Genomic DNA, 17,721 nt, shown 5'->3' with positions numbered 1-17,721 from the left:
CCTCAATTTTGTCCCACACATTGAATATAGTTGCGGAGATTCCCTGTAATCCTAGATTCAGATCATTCAGGCTAGAAAAAAACATCACCCAGATAGGCCAGTCGTGTGAGAAACTCGTCATCATACAAACATTTAGACAAGTGAAAATTATGGTCAGTAAAATAAACTTTAAGCTTCTCTCAATTTAAAAAAAAATGTGTCAATACTTTAACCTTTGATAACCAGCGCACTTCTGTACGTTGTAAAAGCGTTACATGATCGCTGCGCATTTCATTGCATAATGCAGAAAATACACGCGAGTCAAGGGGCCTTGCTTTAACAAAGATGTCAGGCATTTCCCTTGGCAGCAAGAGCATCTCGGTGGATGCTGCAGTGTACCCAAGTGGCGTCAGAAGCAACTGCTTGGATGCAACCACTCCACTATGTGTATCTCTGTCATGGCGTGTGCACCATCAGTACAGATACCAACACATCTTGACCACCAAAGTCCATTTGATGTCACTAAGCTGTCCAGCACTTTAAAAATATCCTCTCCTGCTGCCCTGGTTTCCAGAAGAGGATGTCTTCCTTAATTGACCCCCCATAAAAATAAGACATATACCAGGAGCTGTGCCAGGCCCGCCACTTCTGTTGACTCATCCAGCTGTAACGTATAGAATTCACTGGCTTGCATGCGAAGCAGTAATTGTTTCAAAAACATCTCCTGCCATGTCACTGTTGCGTAGTGAAACAGTGTTGTTTGATGAAGGCATTGTCTGTATAGTTTTTTGGGGGCCTTGTCCCAGCCATATCAGCAGTAGCAGGAAGAATGAAGTCCTCCACAATAGTATGGGGCTTGCCTGTCCTAGCCACTCGGTAGCTCACCACATAAGACACTTTCAGTCCATTCTTATTAATGGTATCTGTTGCTTTTATACATGCCTTACTACTCGGAAGTAGTCTTAATTCTTGCTCAAAAAACTGGTTTATTTTTCAAATTGGCATGTTTCGTTTCTAAATGTCTGCGCAAGAGTGAAGGTTTCATCGAGTTGTGAGTTAGTACTTTTGCGCATAACACACCGTGGCTGAGGAAAGGCACTACACCCAATGCAAGTGAACCCGGATCAATGTAGTTTTCATCATATTTGCGCCTCTTCAAATGGTCCAACGTCCCTGCCTGTTGTTCGGTGCTTTCCCGGGGAAGGGGGCAGTAGCTCTTCGGCTGCATCAGATTCACAACTGTCAGCGTCCATGCTAGCTGGGCTAACAACAAATGCTAGCATTGGATGTGCTCGTGGAAGCAGAACAACTTGTGTCGTCGACAGGTGCAGGTGTGTACTGCTGGTAGTAGCAGTACTGCCAGTAGAGCTAGTATGTGTCTCTATGGACGCGAGCCTTACTTTCTTTTGAACCATTTATCCATTTTTGAGCAAATGGAATGAGCAGCAGCTACATTTGGCTACATACGGACTGTATGTACCCCTGAGGCCACTCTGACAAAAGGGAGAGAAGGGACTTGGTCAGGGAGGTGAACAAGAACCTGATGGTCACTGACAGAGCTCCAGAATTCCTCTGTGGAGACGGGAGAAGCTTCCAGAAGGACAACCATCTCTGCAGCACTCCAACAATCAGGCCTTTATGGTAGAGTGGCCAGACAGAAACCACTCCCCAGTAAAATGCACATGACAGCCCGCTTGGAGTTTGCCAAAAAGCACCTAAAGACTCTCGGACCATGAGAAACAAAAATTCTCTGGTCTAATGAAACCAAGAATGAACTCTTTGGTCTGAATGCAAAGCGTCACGTCTGGAGGAAACCTGGCACAATCCCTACAGTGAAGCATGGTGGTGGCAGCATTATGCTGTGGGGATGTATTTCAAGGACTGGGAGACTAGTCAGGTTTGAGGGAAAGATGAACAGAGCAAAGTATAGAAAGATCCTTGATGAAAACCTGCTCCAGAGTGCTCAAGACCTCCGACTGGGGCGAAGGTTTACCTTCCAACGGGACAACGACCCTAAGCACACAGCCAAGACAGTGCAGGACTGGCTTCGGGACAAGTCTCTGAATGTCCTTGAGTAGCCCAGCTAGAGCCCAGACTTGAACCCAATCTAACGTCTCTGGAGAGACCTGAAAATAGCTGTGCAGCGACGCTCAACATCCAACCTGACAGAGCTTGAGAGGATCTGCAGAGAAAAATGGGAGAAACTCCCCAAATCCAGGTGTGTCAAGCTTGTAGCGTGATACCCAAGAAGACTCGAGGCTGCAATCGCTGCCAAAGGTGATTCAACAAAGTACTGAGTAAAGGGTCTGAATACTTATGCAAATATGATAGATCCGTTTTTTTAGTTGTAATAAAATGTGGAAAAAGGGGTCTGAATAGTTTCCAAATGCACTGTATTTGCAGTCCAAATCTCACGAGCCGCCAGGTCTGGTTATAGACTGCACATACACAGACCAATAGAGATGTATAGAGGGGACCATTTCCACTGGACAGGAAAACCCGCTATGGGCTTTGCCATCACAGAAGCGATCAATGGCAAAGATCAGAGGTGCGCCCTCTATACAATTCTATGGACAGCAGCTGTCATGACATTTCTCCAAACAGCCTCTCAGCTCGCATAAGAACTAACTGAGGAAGCAAATCGAGATTGGATCATGGAAACACGCCCGGTAGAGATAGGATTATGAAAGTAACGCAGGCATTGTTTGATAAATTAACAATATTACCCAATTTGAAAATGCGTTACTTCACTCCGTTAAAAAGCAGTCTGATTACATATAAAAGTAACAGGTATGACATTACCCCAACACAGGTGATTTCTAAAAACGGGACAACTGATAGCTACAGCATTCAAAGTAGTAGTTCATGGAAATGTAAAAAAGTATGTTATACATTTATCGTTTAACTCATCGTTAGTGATAATTCAGTCAATTTAGTGTTATATGGATTTTTGTCCATGTCGCCAAGCAACTTTGATATATTTTCCCCTCATTCTTTATAGACGGGTTGGTTGTTTAGCAATAAAACCGACACGTTTTTCTCAGGTTTTTACCTGCCATATGAGTTCTGTTATACTCACAGACATTCAAATAGTTTTAGAAACTTCAGTGTTTTCTATCCAAATCTACTAATAATATGCATATCTTAGCTTCTGGGCCTGAGTAGCAGACAGTTTGCCCCGGGCACCTTATTCATCCAAGCTACTCAATACTGCCCCCCAGCCATTAGAAGTGAAATAAAAACAAATTTGTGCACACAATTTGAGAGAAGCTTTTTGTGTGTAAGGAACATTTCTGGGATATTTTATTTCAGCTCATGAAACATGGGACCAGTACTTTACATTTATATTTTTGGTCAGTGTATATATCAGGCAGTGTCCCAGGAAGGCCTGAAAAATTCCCAAAGACTCCAGTCACCCAAGCCATAGACTGTTCACTCTGCTACTGTCCAGCAAACAGTATCGCGGCATTGTCTCTTGGACCAACAGGCTCCGAGACCACAAACATACACTTTTACACTAATTTGCTGCTGCTACTGTTTTTTATTAGACTCTTATCCTGATACCTATCCCCGCCTTAATGTACATATCTACGTCTAATACCTCTTACCTCTCGTACATTGACCTGCTACTCCCTGTGTATATAGCTAAATTCTTGTATACTTTATTCCTTGTTAGTTACTATTTAAAAAAAAATATGTTTTAACTCTGCATCGTTAGGAATGGTTCGTAAGCTAGTATTTTACGGTTACGTCTACACCAGTTTTACTCAGTGCATGTGGTAAATAAAATTTGATACATTGAATTTCAAATGACAATGTTCTTACTTTTCTCAGTGGAACGTGGCCCTGTTAACGTTACCAGTAGCCTATATGCGAACATTTGTGGCACAGAAAGAAAAAGGGATAGCAAACAATTTGACTACTTGCCGCTATGCTATATCTGACTGGGTAAATCATTTGTTTTGAGTTCATGTGGACCCAGTGACCCGACTTGAGCACTGGGCCCCGGACCTGAGCACAAGGGACTTGGGACTCGAGGGAATCGACTACATCTCTGGGCAATACAGTCATTAGCTCCCGTTCTACTTTTAGACCTCAATGTGGCTGCGGCGTCTGTGGAACGTTGATAACAATGACGTGACTGTGATGGAGATGTGTAACCCAAACTACTTTGCCAATAGCCTGCTTTGCAGCACCATCTTGTGATTGTGCTTTGCGCTCTCAATTCAAAGGGCTTTATTGGCATTGCCAAAGCAAGTGAACTGGATAACAGTTAACAATACACTTACAAAAGTTTCAAGAATATACGTTTCAAATGTTATATTATGGCTATGTACAGTGTTACAATGTACAAAAGGGAAAATAAACAAATATGGGTTGTATTTACAATGTTGTTTTTTCACTGGTTGCCCTTTTCTTGTAGCAACAGGTCACAAATCTTGCTGCTGCAAATGTACACAAGTATTTCACGCAATACATATGGGAGTTATCAAAATTGGTTTGTTTTCTACTTCTTTGGGTCTGTGTAATATGAGGGGAAATATGTCTATAGTCATACATTTGGCAGGAGGGGAGGAAGTGCAGCACAGTTTCCACCGCCATTTTGTGGGCAGTGTGCACATAGCCTGTCTTCTTGAGAGCCAGGTCTGCCTACGGCGGCGCCTCCCAATAGCAAGGCTCTCGCTCTCTGCACTTGTCTGTTTTAGTATGTAATGTGCAACATCTATGAATTGGGAATTTACATGGGCAGATAATTCATATATAATATTATTCTTACTGTATGTTTGTTATTTCTGCTGTTGGGAAGAGAATAGGAAGCTATGCAGAAAAATGTTGGTAGGACAAAGCTATAGGTTTGTGTACATGAAAGTCAGTGATTTGTTTGCTATAAGTTAGCTCATTGTGCAAATGTATTTGTTTCGAATAAACATTGGAGACTAAATAGTTAACAATTTAAGCCAACCCGGGCTGTTTTGCCCTATTGCCCTAGTTACTATTATTTTTTTCTTTTTTTTAAAACTCTGCATCGTTGGGAATGGTTCGTAAGATAGTATTTTACGGTTACGTCTACACCAGTTTTATTCAGTGCATGTGGTAAATAAAATTTGATTTGATACATTGAATTTCAAATGACAATGTTCATACTTTTCTCAGTGGAACGTGGCCCTGTTAACATTACCAGTAGCCTATATGCGAACATTTTGGTGGCACAGAAAGAAAAAGGGATAGCAAACAATTTGACTACTTGCCGCTATGCTATATCTGACTGGGTAAATCATTTGTTTTGAGTTCATGTGGACCCAGTGACCCAACTTGAGCACTGGGCCCCGGACCTGAGCACAAAAATCCAACCGAGAAGTGGGAAATCTGAAGTTTGTGGTTTTTCAAGTCATTGCCTATCGAATATACAATATCTATGGGGTCATATTGCACTTCCTAAGGCACTAGATGTCAACAGTCTTTAGAACCTTGTTTCAGGCTTCTACTGTGAGGGGAGAGAGAAAGAGAGCTCTTTCAAATCAGGTGTCTACCATGAGCTGATAACGCGCGCTCCCGTGAGCGCTACCTGCGTTCCATTGCATTTCTAAAGACAAAAAGACAAAGGAATTCTCCGTTTGGAACATTATTGAAGATTAGGATGTTAACCAAAGATTGATTCTATACATCGTTTGACATGTTTCTATGGACTGTAACATAACTTTTTGACTGTCTGGACCTAGTGATCGCGCCTCATGAATTTGGATTTGTGAATTAAATGCACAAACAACAAGGAGGTATTTGGACATAAATTGTGGACTTTATCAAACAAAACAAACATTTATTGTTGAACTGGGATTCCTGGGAGTGCATTCTGATGAAGATCAAAGGTAAGTGAATATTTATAATGCTATTTCTGACTTCTGTTGACTCCACAACATGGCAGGTATCTGTATGGCTTGTTTTTGTTTCTGAGCGCTGTACTCAGATTATTGCATGGTGTGCTTTCTCCATAGTGTTTTTGAAATTTAACACAGCGGTTGCATTAAGGATGAATGAATGAATACTTATTTTCCACCATAATTTGCAAATAAATTCATTAAAAATCCTACAATGTGATTTTCTGGATTTTTTCTCTCTAATTTTGTCTGTCATAGTTGAAGTGTACCTATGATGAAAATGACAGCCCTCTCATCTTTTTAAGTGGGAGAACTTGCACAATTGGTGGCTGACAATACTTTTTTGCCCCACTGTATATTTACGTCTTAGCGCCGTTTTAGATTATTGCATGGTATGCTTTTTTCGTAACGTTTACAAAAAATCTGACACAGCGGTTGCATTAAGAACCCGTGTATCTTTAATTATATGTAAAACATTTATCTTTCGTCAAAGTTTGATTATTTCTGTTATCTGATGTCGCTCTCTGTAATTACTCCTGATATTTTGGAGGCATTTCTGAAACTGCCGTCAATGTAAACCGATATTTGTGGATATAACTATGCATATTATCGAACAAAACATAAATGTATTGTGTAACATGATGTCATATGAGTGTCATCTGATGGAGATTATCAAAGGCTAGTGATTAATTTTATCTTTAATTCTGCGTTTGTGACTATCTTTGGCTGGGGGAAATGGCTGTGTTTTTTTGTTGGATTTGGTGGTGATCTAACAAATATATGTTGTGTTTTCGCTGTAAAACATTTTTTATTATTATTATTATTATTATTATATATATTTTTAAATCGGACATGGGTAGATCAACAAGATGTCTTTCATTTGCTGTATTGGACTTAAATATTTCAAAAAAATATTTTGAATTTCCCGCGCCACCTTTTCAGCTGAATGGGGAGGGGGGGGGGGGGGGGGGGTCCGTTAGCGATATGGATGCCAAGGAACTTGAAGATCTCAACCCACTTCACAACAGCTCCGTTGATGTGGATGGGGGCGTGCTTTCCTGGCACCACACTGCTAAGTCTGACTTCCTCCCTGTAGGCTGACTCCTCTCCGTCAGTGATCAGGCCGACCACCGTTGTGTCTTCAGCAAACTTGATAGTGTTGGAGTAGTGCAAGACCACGCAGTCGTTGGTGAACAGGAAGTACAGGAGGGGACGAAGCACACACCCTTGAGGGGCCCCGTGCAAGGGTCAGCCTGGCAGAGGTGTTGTTGCTTACCCTCACCACCTGGGGCCGATACGTCAGGAAGTCCAGGATGCAGTTGCGGGGGGGCTAGTCCCAGGGTGGGAGGGCTGAGCGAGACTACAAATTCAAAGATGGCCTACTCTTCTATAGCCTACTCAAGGGAGAGAAAAACACACCTAGACCATTTTATTATTAAACTCAATGCTGTTTTTTGGGCTTGTGTTTCAACCAGGCAAAGGGTAGCTACTTAAAGGCAGGTTAGCGAAGCGATCACTCCAAAAACTCTTTCCCAGTCCACTTAGTAGTCAGAGAATTCTCAATTTAGTCAACTGAAATTCCTTTTTGTCAGTTACAGTTTTGTCAATTGCCACTGAAAAATAGTTGTTTGACGAATATTTCAGTCACCATTAAATGCCAAAATGAACACTAGTAGAAACAAACCTTGCAAGCCATCAGAACATGTGTATAATTTGTGATGTATAATAGGCTTACCTTGTCATAAATTGAGTAGCAAATTTCAGAGAATGCGTCTTACAGTGTATAACTCAATCAAGGTGTTGTATAGAATGCCAGCATTCTTCCTAGCATCATTCTTAGCTCAGGCAGTAGGAAGCTCTCTCATCCATTTATATGCAGATGATACGGTCTTATACGCAGCTGGCCCCTCCCTGGATTTTGTGTTAAATGCTCTAAAACAAAGCTTTCTCTACACTTAACCGTGTTCTGAACACCTACAAAACAAAGATCATGTGGTTTGGTAAATAAGAATTTGTTCTTAACCGACTTAAATAAAAGGTTAAAAATAAAAATCTTACCATTATTAGAAGAATGATGCTACATTTCCACATCCTCAATGGGTAGAATGTGGCCGATACAGACTTTACTTGATAAACACATCTTCAATTGAACACCTAGGCCTATAGTCTAATATGTGTGTAAATGTAAGCATGTGTAACTCTTCTCAAAATACATGTCAATATGACGCAAACCCTATGAACAGAATAGAGAAGCCACGCCTCAGATCTCAAGGTGTAAGTTTGTGACACACAATATATACAGTTTTGATAATGGACCAACTGAATAGTTTGACTATCAAAGAACTGATTTTCTATTGGTCTGGTGGTAAGCCTTTGTTCTGTTAACAAAACCAACCTTTGAAAGCCTGACTCACACCCTTGTCATACCAGCCCTTCAGGTATAGAATTGTGCTTGCGACACCAGAATAGTGGGTTAGATCCCAATGTATGCACGCATGACAAAGTCGCTTTGGATAAAAGTCTCTGATAAATGACATGTACCGGGATTGACATAAATAGTTACCCCATTGACTAGGGCATGTGAACTCTGAACAGTGACACAAGGTGAGCCTCCTCTTAGATTGCCATATTGAGCAGGTGAAACCAAAATTGTAAAAATAATTCCAATAGCCTAACTGATCTTTCTGGTTCCTCCCCCCCATTGTTTAAGTGAAAGACAGACAATTTATGCCAGTCTGGCAAGTTGAGCCTGCTCTGATAATTATTTTTTGCTGACAACAAAAATTCTTTATATTCATTCCTCCCCTGTGTCGGTAAAGGGCAGCTAGTATGGCAAATAGTTCATTCACATTTTCAGGCAAGTGATCATAATCATGCAAAAAAAAAAAAAAAAAAAAAAGACTCCTGACATGCCTGATGGGCAAGTGCCTTTCAGACCTAATGTCAAGCCATGGATACATTATGATCTTTTAAAAAATACATTTGTAACATTTGTGAAAGGAACGATGACGTAACATTCAATTGGAACACCCAGTGAGACATATTTAGAAGAGAAAAAACATTAAGTTGATGACAGTTCCTTAACACACGTACCATTCCGATAAGCCTAGCTACATCCTTAATAGGGACGACAACTAGTTTACACAACACAGTACCACCAATCCATACAGTAGCCATCTACCTGGGCTCTAAGGCCTGCTACTGTAACTACTCTTTATGGTGAATGTCACAGATTTCTTCTTCATTCCAATTCAAATGCCAAAACACACAAACCATTCCAATAGACCTAGGTCTAAAAAAAAATGTATACTATGACCCAGCACCTTGTCTATCTGCCTGGATTGGGCTCAGGCCTTATACTACTTACTCTTCATGGCGAATGTCGCTGATGGTCCTGTCTAGGGAGATCATGTCGCTGGCCACCATGTTGAAGCCAAATTCCTTAATGCTGGCCTGGGCGGCCTCGTGGTACTCCGCTCCCAGAACGAACGGCTTCGCCCCCTCCCCAGGCCCATCCTGCACCCCGTGGGGCTCTGGCTCCTTGAGCTCAAAGTTCCCCAGGGTCCCCTTCCTTAGGACGGGTGCCGAGTAGACATTGGTGTGGGGCTTGAAGGTGACATACTGTTTCTGGATGACATTCTGCTGGTTCTGAGCACCGCCGGCTGGTTTGCCAGGAACCAGCTTGTCGTCTCCTCTGTTCTTCTGTCGGATGGAGTCCAGGTCCACCTCGACCCCTTCCACGTGGGGCCAGGGGACCACGGGTTTGAACTGGTCAGCAATGTCATTCTTAGGCAAGAGGTTAGAGGCATCTCCCTCCTACATAGAATCAAAAACAAGTTAGTTAGGCCTATTGCTTTTCCAAGGCCTAAAATGGAGTGTGTGATAGACTTAGATTATTAAGCAAGTTTAGTTGACAGCGGTAGCTGCTAGCTTTTACAAGGCGTAAAAGGGTTAAAACAGATGATCATGCTCTTCATCTAGGTTTGCAGGATCACCAAAGGTCTTAATCTGCCCTACTTGACAGCTCAATTGGCTAACTAGTCCCCCAACAATTAGCTTAAAGTCGAATTCCTTCACTGGCCACATTACGGTATGCACATGCGTTTATGATCATGAGGTTCACAGTAAACATAGCTAGGAACATTGCATAGCTAACCAAGAAATTACACGGCATTGTTTGTTTTAACACAGTATCACTTATTCGACAAAGGCAATTACAGCTTCGGTGCGAGTCTTGACAGGTGTGAGTTTAGCTTCAGGGATGCATTAACGTAGATGGCTAGCTTTCCAGGCATTCGTTTTGCCAGCTGGCTACGTGTCATTTCAACACAACGTTTTTACAAGCTTGGTTGCGTCTTTTCATACAATGATTACTATTGTCGAATTCGTGAGCAACAGGAGAGAATTTGAACGAGAGACAGCTACCAGACTAAAGCCTTTCGGATATGTTTGATATTCTCGTCAAATCATTTAAATATGACCTAACGCAAGCTGCCATTCAGGAATGAGTTGGGTTCAATGCAGGCACGCTAGCTAGCTAACGTTAGTCGGCTGATTAACTAGTTAACGCGAGCTACCAAAATGTATAAGTAAGACTGTCATCACGTCCCAATGACATTTTTGCACTCTAACGTTACAGTAGCTAGCTAAAATAGACTCAATCGCTAACAATCTCCATGACAACGACTCAGACTTGCTTGCTAGCTGACGTTAGCGACTTTAGCAACATGGTTAGGTAACGTTAGCCAGAATTACATGCCATAAATGTTATAGAATGCATAGCTACAACAAAAACACATGAAACATATACAATTATAACGTTTGACAAATAGAAAGCTGGTTGTAATTGAAAACTTACCCGTTTAGCAAAGGGATTTTCGTCGTGCTCTTTCGGCGAAAGGGAAGACCAAAGCACCACAAGCCCTAAGAATGTGGCAATAACTATTACACTGCGAAGAATAAATCCAACTCTTAACCTCATTTTGAAAATAAGACCATCTACGCGGTGCTAGCTAACCTCGTTACTTCGTGGCACCCCTGTCTGCCAAAGCCAGTTCGAATCCCAAATTGAGCCAACCGTGCGCCTCTCCTGATTGAATCCCTCTCGTCGGCATGTAACATTATCTGCTCTCTCTCTCTGTCTGTCTGTCAGTCACACCGCCCTACTACCAAAAGTTATAATATAAGCAGTGGCGACCGTCATTCAGGGCAGGTGGGGCTCTTTTGAGCTTCACATTTTTGTTGTTGTTGGGGAGGACTTTCCTGTTTTGCATGTTATTTGGCATTAATGTGTCACATATCAGTTTGCAAACAAAGTAAAAAATACAATAAAAATTTATATATCATTAAGTTAATAAAGCCGCATACAAACATGGTCTCTTTTTTGTTTTCTTGAGTAAGGCAGCTCCAAAATGCAGGCGTTTCAGCCTAGCTCAGTGCTTTCTATGGTGGTGGGGCAAGCCAACAGAAAATACGGAGCGTTGCGCTGTGATTGGCTCAGTGTTCTGTCACTCATGGGGACACTAAGTCACCGCCAAGTCTAAGGGTAGAGCTAGAAAATTCAAGCTCCTTGGGTGCTGCCACAGAGTTACATTAGAAGTGCCCATCCAAGAAGGCTGAAGGTCACTGGCCACAGATACAATTACGTCAAATCACATTATATCTACAGTATCTTTGATTGGACATCATACTTTCAAAATCTTAGCTAGAAGTCATCATCATGAATCAAGTCGACAATCTTCTAGCAAATCCTTTTTAATACTTGTCATAAGAAGATAAATAATTACGAGAAATTATAGGTAAAATAGGTGCTCATCGGCCATTGGACATGAACATTACACAACAAGTTGGAAATTGCAAATTCAACAATGAGTGGTTTTGAAGGAATCAGTCGCTAACTGCAAGCATTGCAAAGTAATCATTAGCCTGCTATTCAGTGGAGTGGCTGTGTAGTCCCAAGTCTAAGATTAAGTGTCTATTTTCCTAGTTTGAAATGATAAACATTCAACATTGGCCATGCTGTCAATGAAGCTTGATTTGTGCCGCGCATAAAACAACTGGGAACTCGGAACTGCAAAATCTGACTTTAGTGAGTTCAAGACAACTGCGAACTCGGGGAAAAACGAGCTACAACTGGGAAAATACGTTTAGAACTTTCATCCAACTCGGAATTGTACATTCGGAACTCGGGCCTCTTTCTAGAGCTATTACTTGAAGATCACTGATGTCATCATGATTCTACCTTTTTCCCCCCAGAGTTCACAGTTGTCTTGAAAGCACCATAAATCCAGAGAATGCCAGACTTTGATGACAAAGTTTGATGCCAAAATTTGCCCACGACAGACCGACGCGCCACCTTCCTGTTCAAGTGAGCACAGCACAACAGGGTGAGTCCAAAAATGTATTATATGATGCTGAATAAACTATGTAATATGCCAGGGAGATATGTATACTGTAGCTAAGAAAGTAATGCTAAGTATTGTGTAGTAAGCTGTTAGTAGCCCATGTGCCTCACCTTAATAATTTGATCTATTTTCACCTCTTAATTTCACCTACTGATCTGACTTGGTGGTGAACATGTAGCCTATTACCTGTTTTTGAGAAATGTAATCATTGAATATTGTAAGAGCTTTCATTGTCTGCTTATGTGCCCCCTTTATTTATCCTACGGTTCTGACTTGGTGTACAGGGAAAACACTGTAAGAACAGCCCATGTTCTGAATTCTGTTGCTGTACATTTCAAAAGTGCTAAACAAATAGTTATATTGACTACGTCTGCCCTAGCTCGCTCATTAATGTCTTAATCAAAATTATGGATGGCCTCTTATCCGCTTGTCATCCATCCCCTTATGCCATAGTTTGTACATCTCAATTGTCAGTAGAAACCACATTAGTTTAAGCAAGTCAACCATATCAGCTATGTTTTTTTAAAAGGCAGTAAATGAGGCTGAATGAACTGTTTCGCTGCCAGACAAGGCTCCACTGATAGACAGGTATAACAGTAGTAAGGTGTTGGGACTGCTGTTGGGACTCTGCTATTGGGATAGCTTTATGTAGGCCCTAACAGTTTGCCACTGTTGTGGTCCAATGAATGTATTGTTTTGTAGTGGCTTTGCTGGCATGCATCCCACATTTACATTTTTTTTCCCCCACCAAGATTCACATGCTAAAATCACCACTGAATGTAAGGCATGCCTATGATTTCTAGAAGGATGCAATCTTATAGAAATTGGAACGCAGGTTGAAAAGGTAGACGGACACACGGATGTGGAGCAATCAAAACCAGGAAGCCGCAGGCTTGTTTGATTAGCGGATCGTATTTGCATAACTATAAAACATTGCCACATTTTGTTAGGCTATAACCACAGATACAAGTCTTTGCTATTACAGATAGGTCCTTGATATCCAGGATCCTGGGACTTCCCAACGCTTACGTCACCTCATTGAATATGACATTTCAATCTTTACGTTCAGGGTTGGGGTTGTTTGGTAAGGGTTGTGGTTCTGGACATCCTGCATGTCCCAGGATTGCACTAACCATTACAGATTGTTCCATCCTGCATGGAACCAACCAGGGGCAACATAACTGAACATGTTGTGAATGCCAACCTCACTGATATGTCACCTAGCTTAATGTCACCATGTTTTGAACAGTGCTGCCTTTTAACATTTCTTTTTGGTAGCTCTGGGGCTTAATGCTTGTTTCAAATATTGACATGAATTTTGTATTTCAGTCATATACTGCAAGTGATTTTACATTTTACGCACAAAATAACATGCATTAATTTGAGATGTGAAACCTTTCAAAAGAATACTGTAGGCCTGCTTAAATATCCTTGAGGTGTCAAACTTTGTTGACTCAAGTGTGTTCCAGAGATAGAGATAGGTGGAAGTTGCTGAGGGGAGGATGGCTCATAATAATGGCTGTAACAGAGCAAATGGAATGGCATCAATGGGCTATTGAGTGGCACAGCGGTCTAAGGCACTGTATCTCAGCGCTAGAGGTGTCCCTACAGAGCCTGGTTCGATCCTGGGTTTGATTGGGAGTCCCATAGGGTGGTGCACAATTGACCCTGTGTCATCCGGGTTAGGGTTTGGCAGGGGTAGGCCGTCATTGTAAATAAGAATTTGTTCTTACCTGACTTGCCTAATTAAATACGTACATGTAAGAAATTCAAAACACATGGAAACCATTGATTTATTTGATACCATTCCACTAATTCTGCTCCAGCCATTACCACAAGCCCGTCCTCCCAAATTAAGGTGCCACCAACCTCCTTTTATAGAGATATACACACACACACAACTGACTGGTTCTGACCCATGCCCCTACTTTTTATTTTTTTTAAGGTATCTGACCAACAGATGTATATCTGTATTCCCAGTCATGTGAATAGATTAGGGCCTAACAAATGTACTTGAATTTAACGATTTCCTTATATGAACTGTAACTCAGTTTATATAACTGTAAATCATTGAACACTGAGTTCATATTTTTGTTCAGTAAACAATACTCTTACATACTGTCACATCTGCTCCTGCAACGCCCTCTACTGCTCATCCTGTGTCTCCTTGACCTGCCGCCACTCCCCCAGTACTCTCTCCCCCTCCCTCTCTCTCTCTCTATGTGTGTGTGTGATTGTGTGGGCGGAGAAAGGTGTGCTGGAGTCAGAGCAGATCCCCACCAGCTGCAACCCATTCCATAATCAAGACATCTACAAATACTCAGCCCTGCCACTTCCACAGTGCCAGATTGTAATCTCTGCTCAGTTAGTCTACGCTTCTAGCCGGTTGTTGTTATTAGAGCATGTTATCCTGCCTGATGCTGTTTTCCTCTCTGCTACAGTTCTGCTTGCTCTGACTCTGGTCCCTGTCTCCAGTTCCACGTTTCGTCATCCAGCTACTCTTTCCTGGATTCGCCTCCGAACCTGCTTACCCTGTCCCAACACCTCTCGCTCCAGCCTCAGCACCTGGTTTCCTGCAACCAACCCGAGCTTCCCCTGGCCCGCACTCCATCTTCCCCCTGTGTTTCAATAAATACCTTGGTTACTTCATCCCAGTCTCCTCGTCTGAGTCTGCTCTTGGGTTCCACTCCGCGTAACATGAGAGGATGCTAAATGTTAATATCTATTTTATTCTACTGCCATGTACCCCTGTTCATATTCTTATCGTTTATTGTTCTTATCGTTGCTGCATTGTCGAGGAAGGACCCTGGAATTAAGCATTTCGTTGGACGACGTATACCATGAGTATCCCGTACGTACAACTTAAAACTAGAGGGGATTGAAATTACATTAATACGTTACATTTATTGAAAATGTGCAACTGAAAATACTGATTGCATTATTAATACCAACCATGGGATATGCCCTTTGCCAATGTTTGCAACACTTAATAGCAATGACCTATATCAGAGATGGGCAACTGATTGGGGTGGGGACCACAAAAAATGGAACTCATGGGGTGCAGTGGCTCGTGGGTCTGCGGCCTCCCTCATGACAGCAAAGTAAGTTTAAAGTTCATTGCCTGCAATTCTGCACATGTTGATATGGAGCATAGAGAAAATATTTGGTGTTTTAAAGCGAGTTTGTAATTCTACACAATTTGCCATAGGCAGAGAAATATGCATTTTTACAGCTCATTTCCTGCATTTCTACACATTTTGCCATAGGTTGGAGGAAAATGTTTGTGGTTTTTAATATTATAACTGATGATCAACGGGCCCCACCTCGGTCGGTAATTCGGCCGTACTTACTACAAGGTTATCTGGCCGCTAGACTAAAATACCAATCTAAAAACATTTAGCTGACAATTGAGTGACGACTGAGGCACAACCAAATATTGAAATTACACCTTGTGTATTCTATTATTCTATCTCTCAACAAAAGGGAGGCCATGAGATGCCCATCCCTGCTCTATATTAACATAATGTGTGTTACAGACAGCATTGAGGTGACTTCTTGACATTCTACATCAGTCTCCTACAAAGAAGCTAAACTTGTTTTCATAAAATAAAGTGGGATAGTGACGTGAGGCATGATTTGAGAGACCGTGGCATAACTGCTCATTTACAGAGTATCTTATCGCTTTCTTACTTTAGGCAAGGTCTCCGTATCAAGAGCAATCTATGTAATATCTAAATTATAGCCTGTTTTTATACCTGTTTTGGAGCAAAAATAGTAGAATGACTAGAGAAGCTGCAGTGGTGAATACATGGACACAGCTGACCTCTCATGTCCATTTATGGTAACTACAGAACAAATTACTAAAGCTGACTGATTGAATTCAAAACAATTATGAATACCTTCAATAGATTAGATTCATAAAAAAAGGAATTAAGACCCAAGTTAAAGGTGAGTAAATGGAACTTAATTCCATATGATGCATTCTCCTCTTTACTCTTATTCTGACCTTGAACTAATGCTGCATTCGTAACCAAGTCAGAATTGGGAATTTACCACATACGATTGGGAAAAATACACTTTAATGCCAACTGGTAATTAATTACTAGTGGGAAACTCGTCTCTCATTCTGCGTTCCCACTTCTCCCACATGCTGACCTCTGACGTCACCTACTAAGTCTGACAGCACAACTGATTGGCAAACGTACTGCAAATTGAGAAATCATAGACTAAACTGATTAAAAATAAGAAGAAACTATACAATGACACAAAGATAAATGATATAAAGAATGATAGTAAAAAGCTTTGGAGCACCTTAAATGAAATTTTGGGCAAAAAGGCAAACTCAGCTCCATCATTCATTGAATCAGGTGGCTCATTCATCACAAAACTCACTGATATTGCCAACTACTTTAATGATTTTGTCATTGGCAAGATTAGAAAACATAGGCATGACATGCCAGCAACAAATGCCGACACTACACATCCAAGTATAATTTAACAAATTATGAAAGACAAGGATTGTAATTTGTTTTTCACCTTTATGGAAAAGGTGAAAATAGTATTTTTGTCTATCAACAATGACAAGCCACCGAGGTCTGACAACTTGGATGGAAAATGACTGAGGATAATAGAGGACAATATTGCCACTCCTATTTGCCATATTTTCAATTTAAGCCAACTAGAAAGTGTGTGCCCTCAGGCTTGGAGGGAAGCAAATGTCATTCCGCTACCTAAGAATAGTAAAGCCACCTTTACTGGCTCAAATAGCCAACCAATCAGCCTGTTACCAACCCTTAGTAAACTTTTTGAAAAAATGGTGTTTGACCAGATACAATGCTATTTTACAGTAAACAAATTGATAAACTTTCAGCATGCTTATAGGGAAGGACATTAAACAAGCACAGCACATATGACTGATGACTGAGAGAAATTGATGATAAAAAGACTATGGGGGCTGTTTTGTTAGTAGTCTGCTGCTGGAAAAACGTATGTGTTATGGCTTTACACCCCCCCCTGCGATATAGTGGATAAAGAGTTACCTGTCTAACAGACCACAGAGGGTGTTCTTTAATGGAAGCCTCTCCAACATAATCCAGGTAGAAACCAGAATTCCCCAGGGCAATATTTACTAACGACATGCCACTGGCTTTGAGTAAATCCAGTGTGTCTATCTATGTATGTGAATGACTCAACACTATGCGAGTAAGCTACAGATAGTTAGTTACAGAATGGGTGGCACGGAATAAGTTAGTCCTAAATATTTCAAAAAGTAAAATCATTGTATTTGGGACAAATCATTCACTAAACCCTAAACCTCAACTAAATCTTGTAATGATAAATGTGGAAATTGAGCAAGTTGAGGTGACTAAACTGCTTGGAGTACCCTGGATTGTAAACTGTCATGGTCAAAACATGCTGATATAACAGTAGCTAAACTGGGGGGTGGGGGGGGAAGTCTGTCC

General features: G+C 41.3%; 1 protein-coding gene across 2 annotated transcripts in view; it reads right to left on the bottom strand.

Annotated features, from left to right (window-relative positions):
• LOC139374722 (N-acetylgalactosaminyltransferase 7-like) overlaps positions 1–11,011 on the bottom strand; it is a 30,376-nt gene extending 19,365 nt beyond the window's left edge. The window contains exons 1-2 of one of the 2 annotated variants that reach the window (XM_071115838.1): positions 10,714–11,011; positions 9,223–9,671 (exon numbers count right to left, since the gene is read on the bottom strand). In XM_071115838.1, the coding sequence (XP_070971939.1) occupies positions 9,223–9,671; positions 10,714–10,836 (572 nt within the window). In that variant the 5' untranslated portion in view covers positions 10,837–11,011. The remainder of the gene's footprint in view (positions 1–9,222; positions 9,672–10,713) is intronic. The other variant, XM_071115837.1, reaches the window with a different exon arrangement.
• Between the last annotated feature and the right edge of the window lie 6,710 nt (positions 11,012–17,721).

This window comes from Oncorhynchus clarkii, chromosome 19 (assembly GCF_045791955.1).
Source record: "Oncorhynchus clarkii lewisi isolate Uvic-CL-2024 chromosome 19, UVic_Ocla_1.0, whole genome shotgun sequence".
Taxonomy (NCBI): domain Eukaryota; kingdom Metazoa; phylum Chordata; class Actinopteri; order Salmoniformes; family Salmonidae; genus Oncorhynchus; species Oncorhynchus clarkii.
This window is presented reverse-complemented; position numbering and strand designations above follow the sequence as displayed.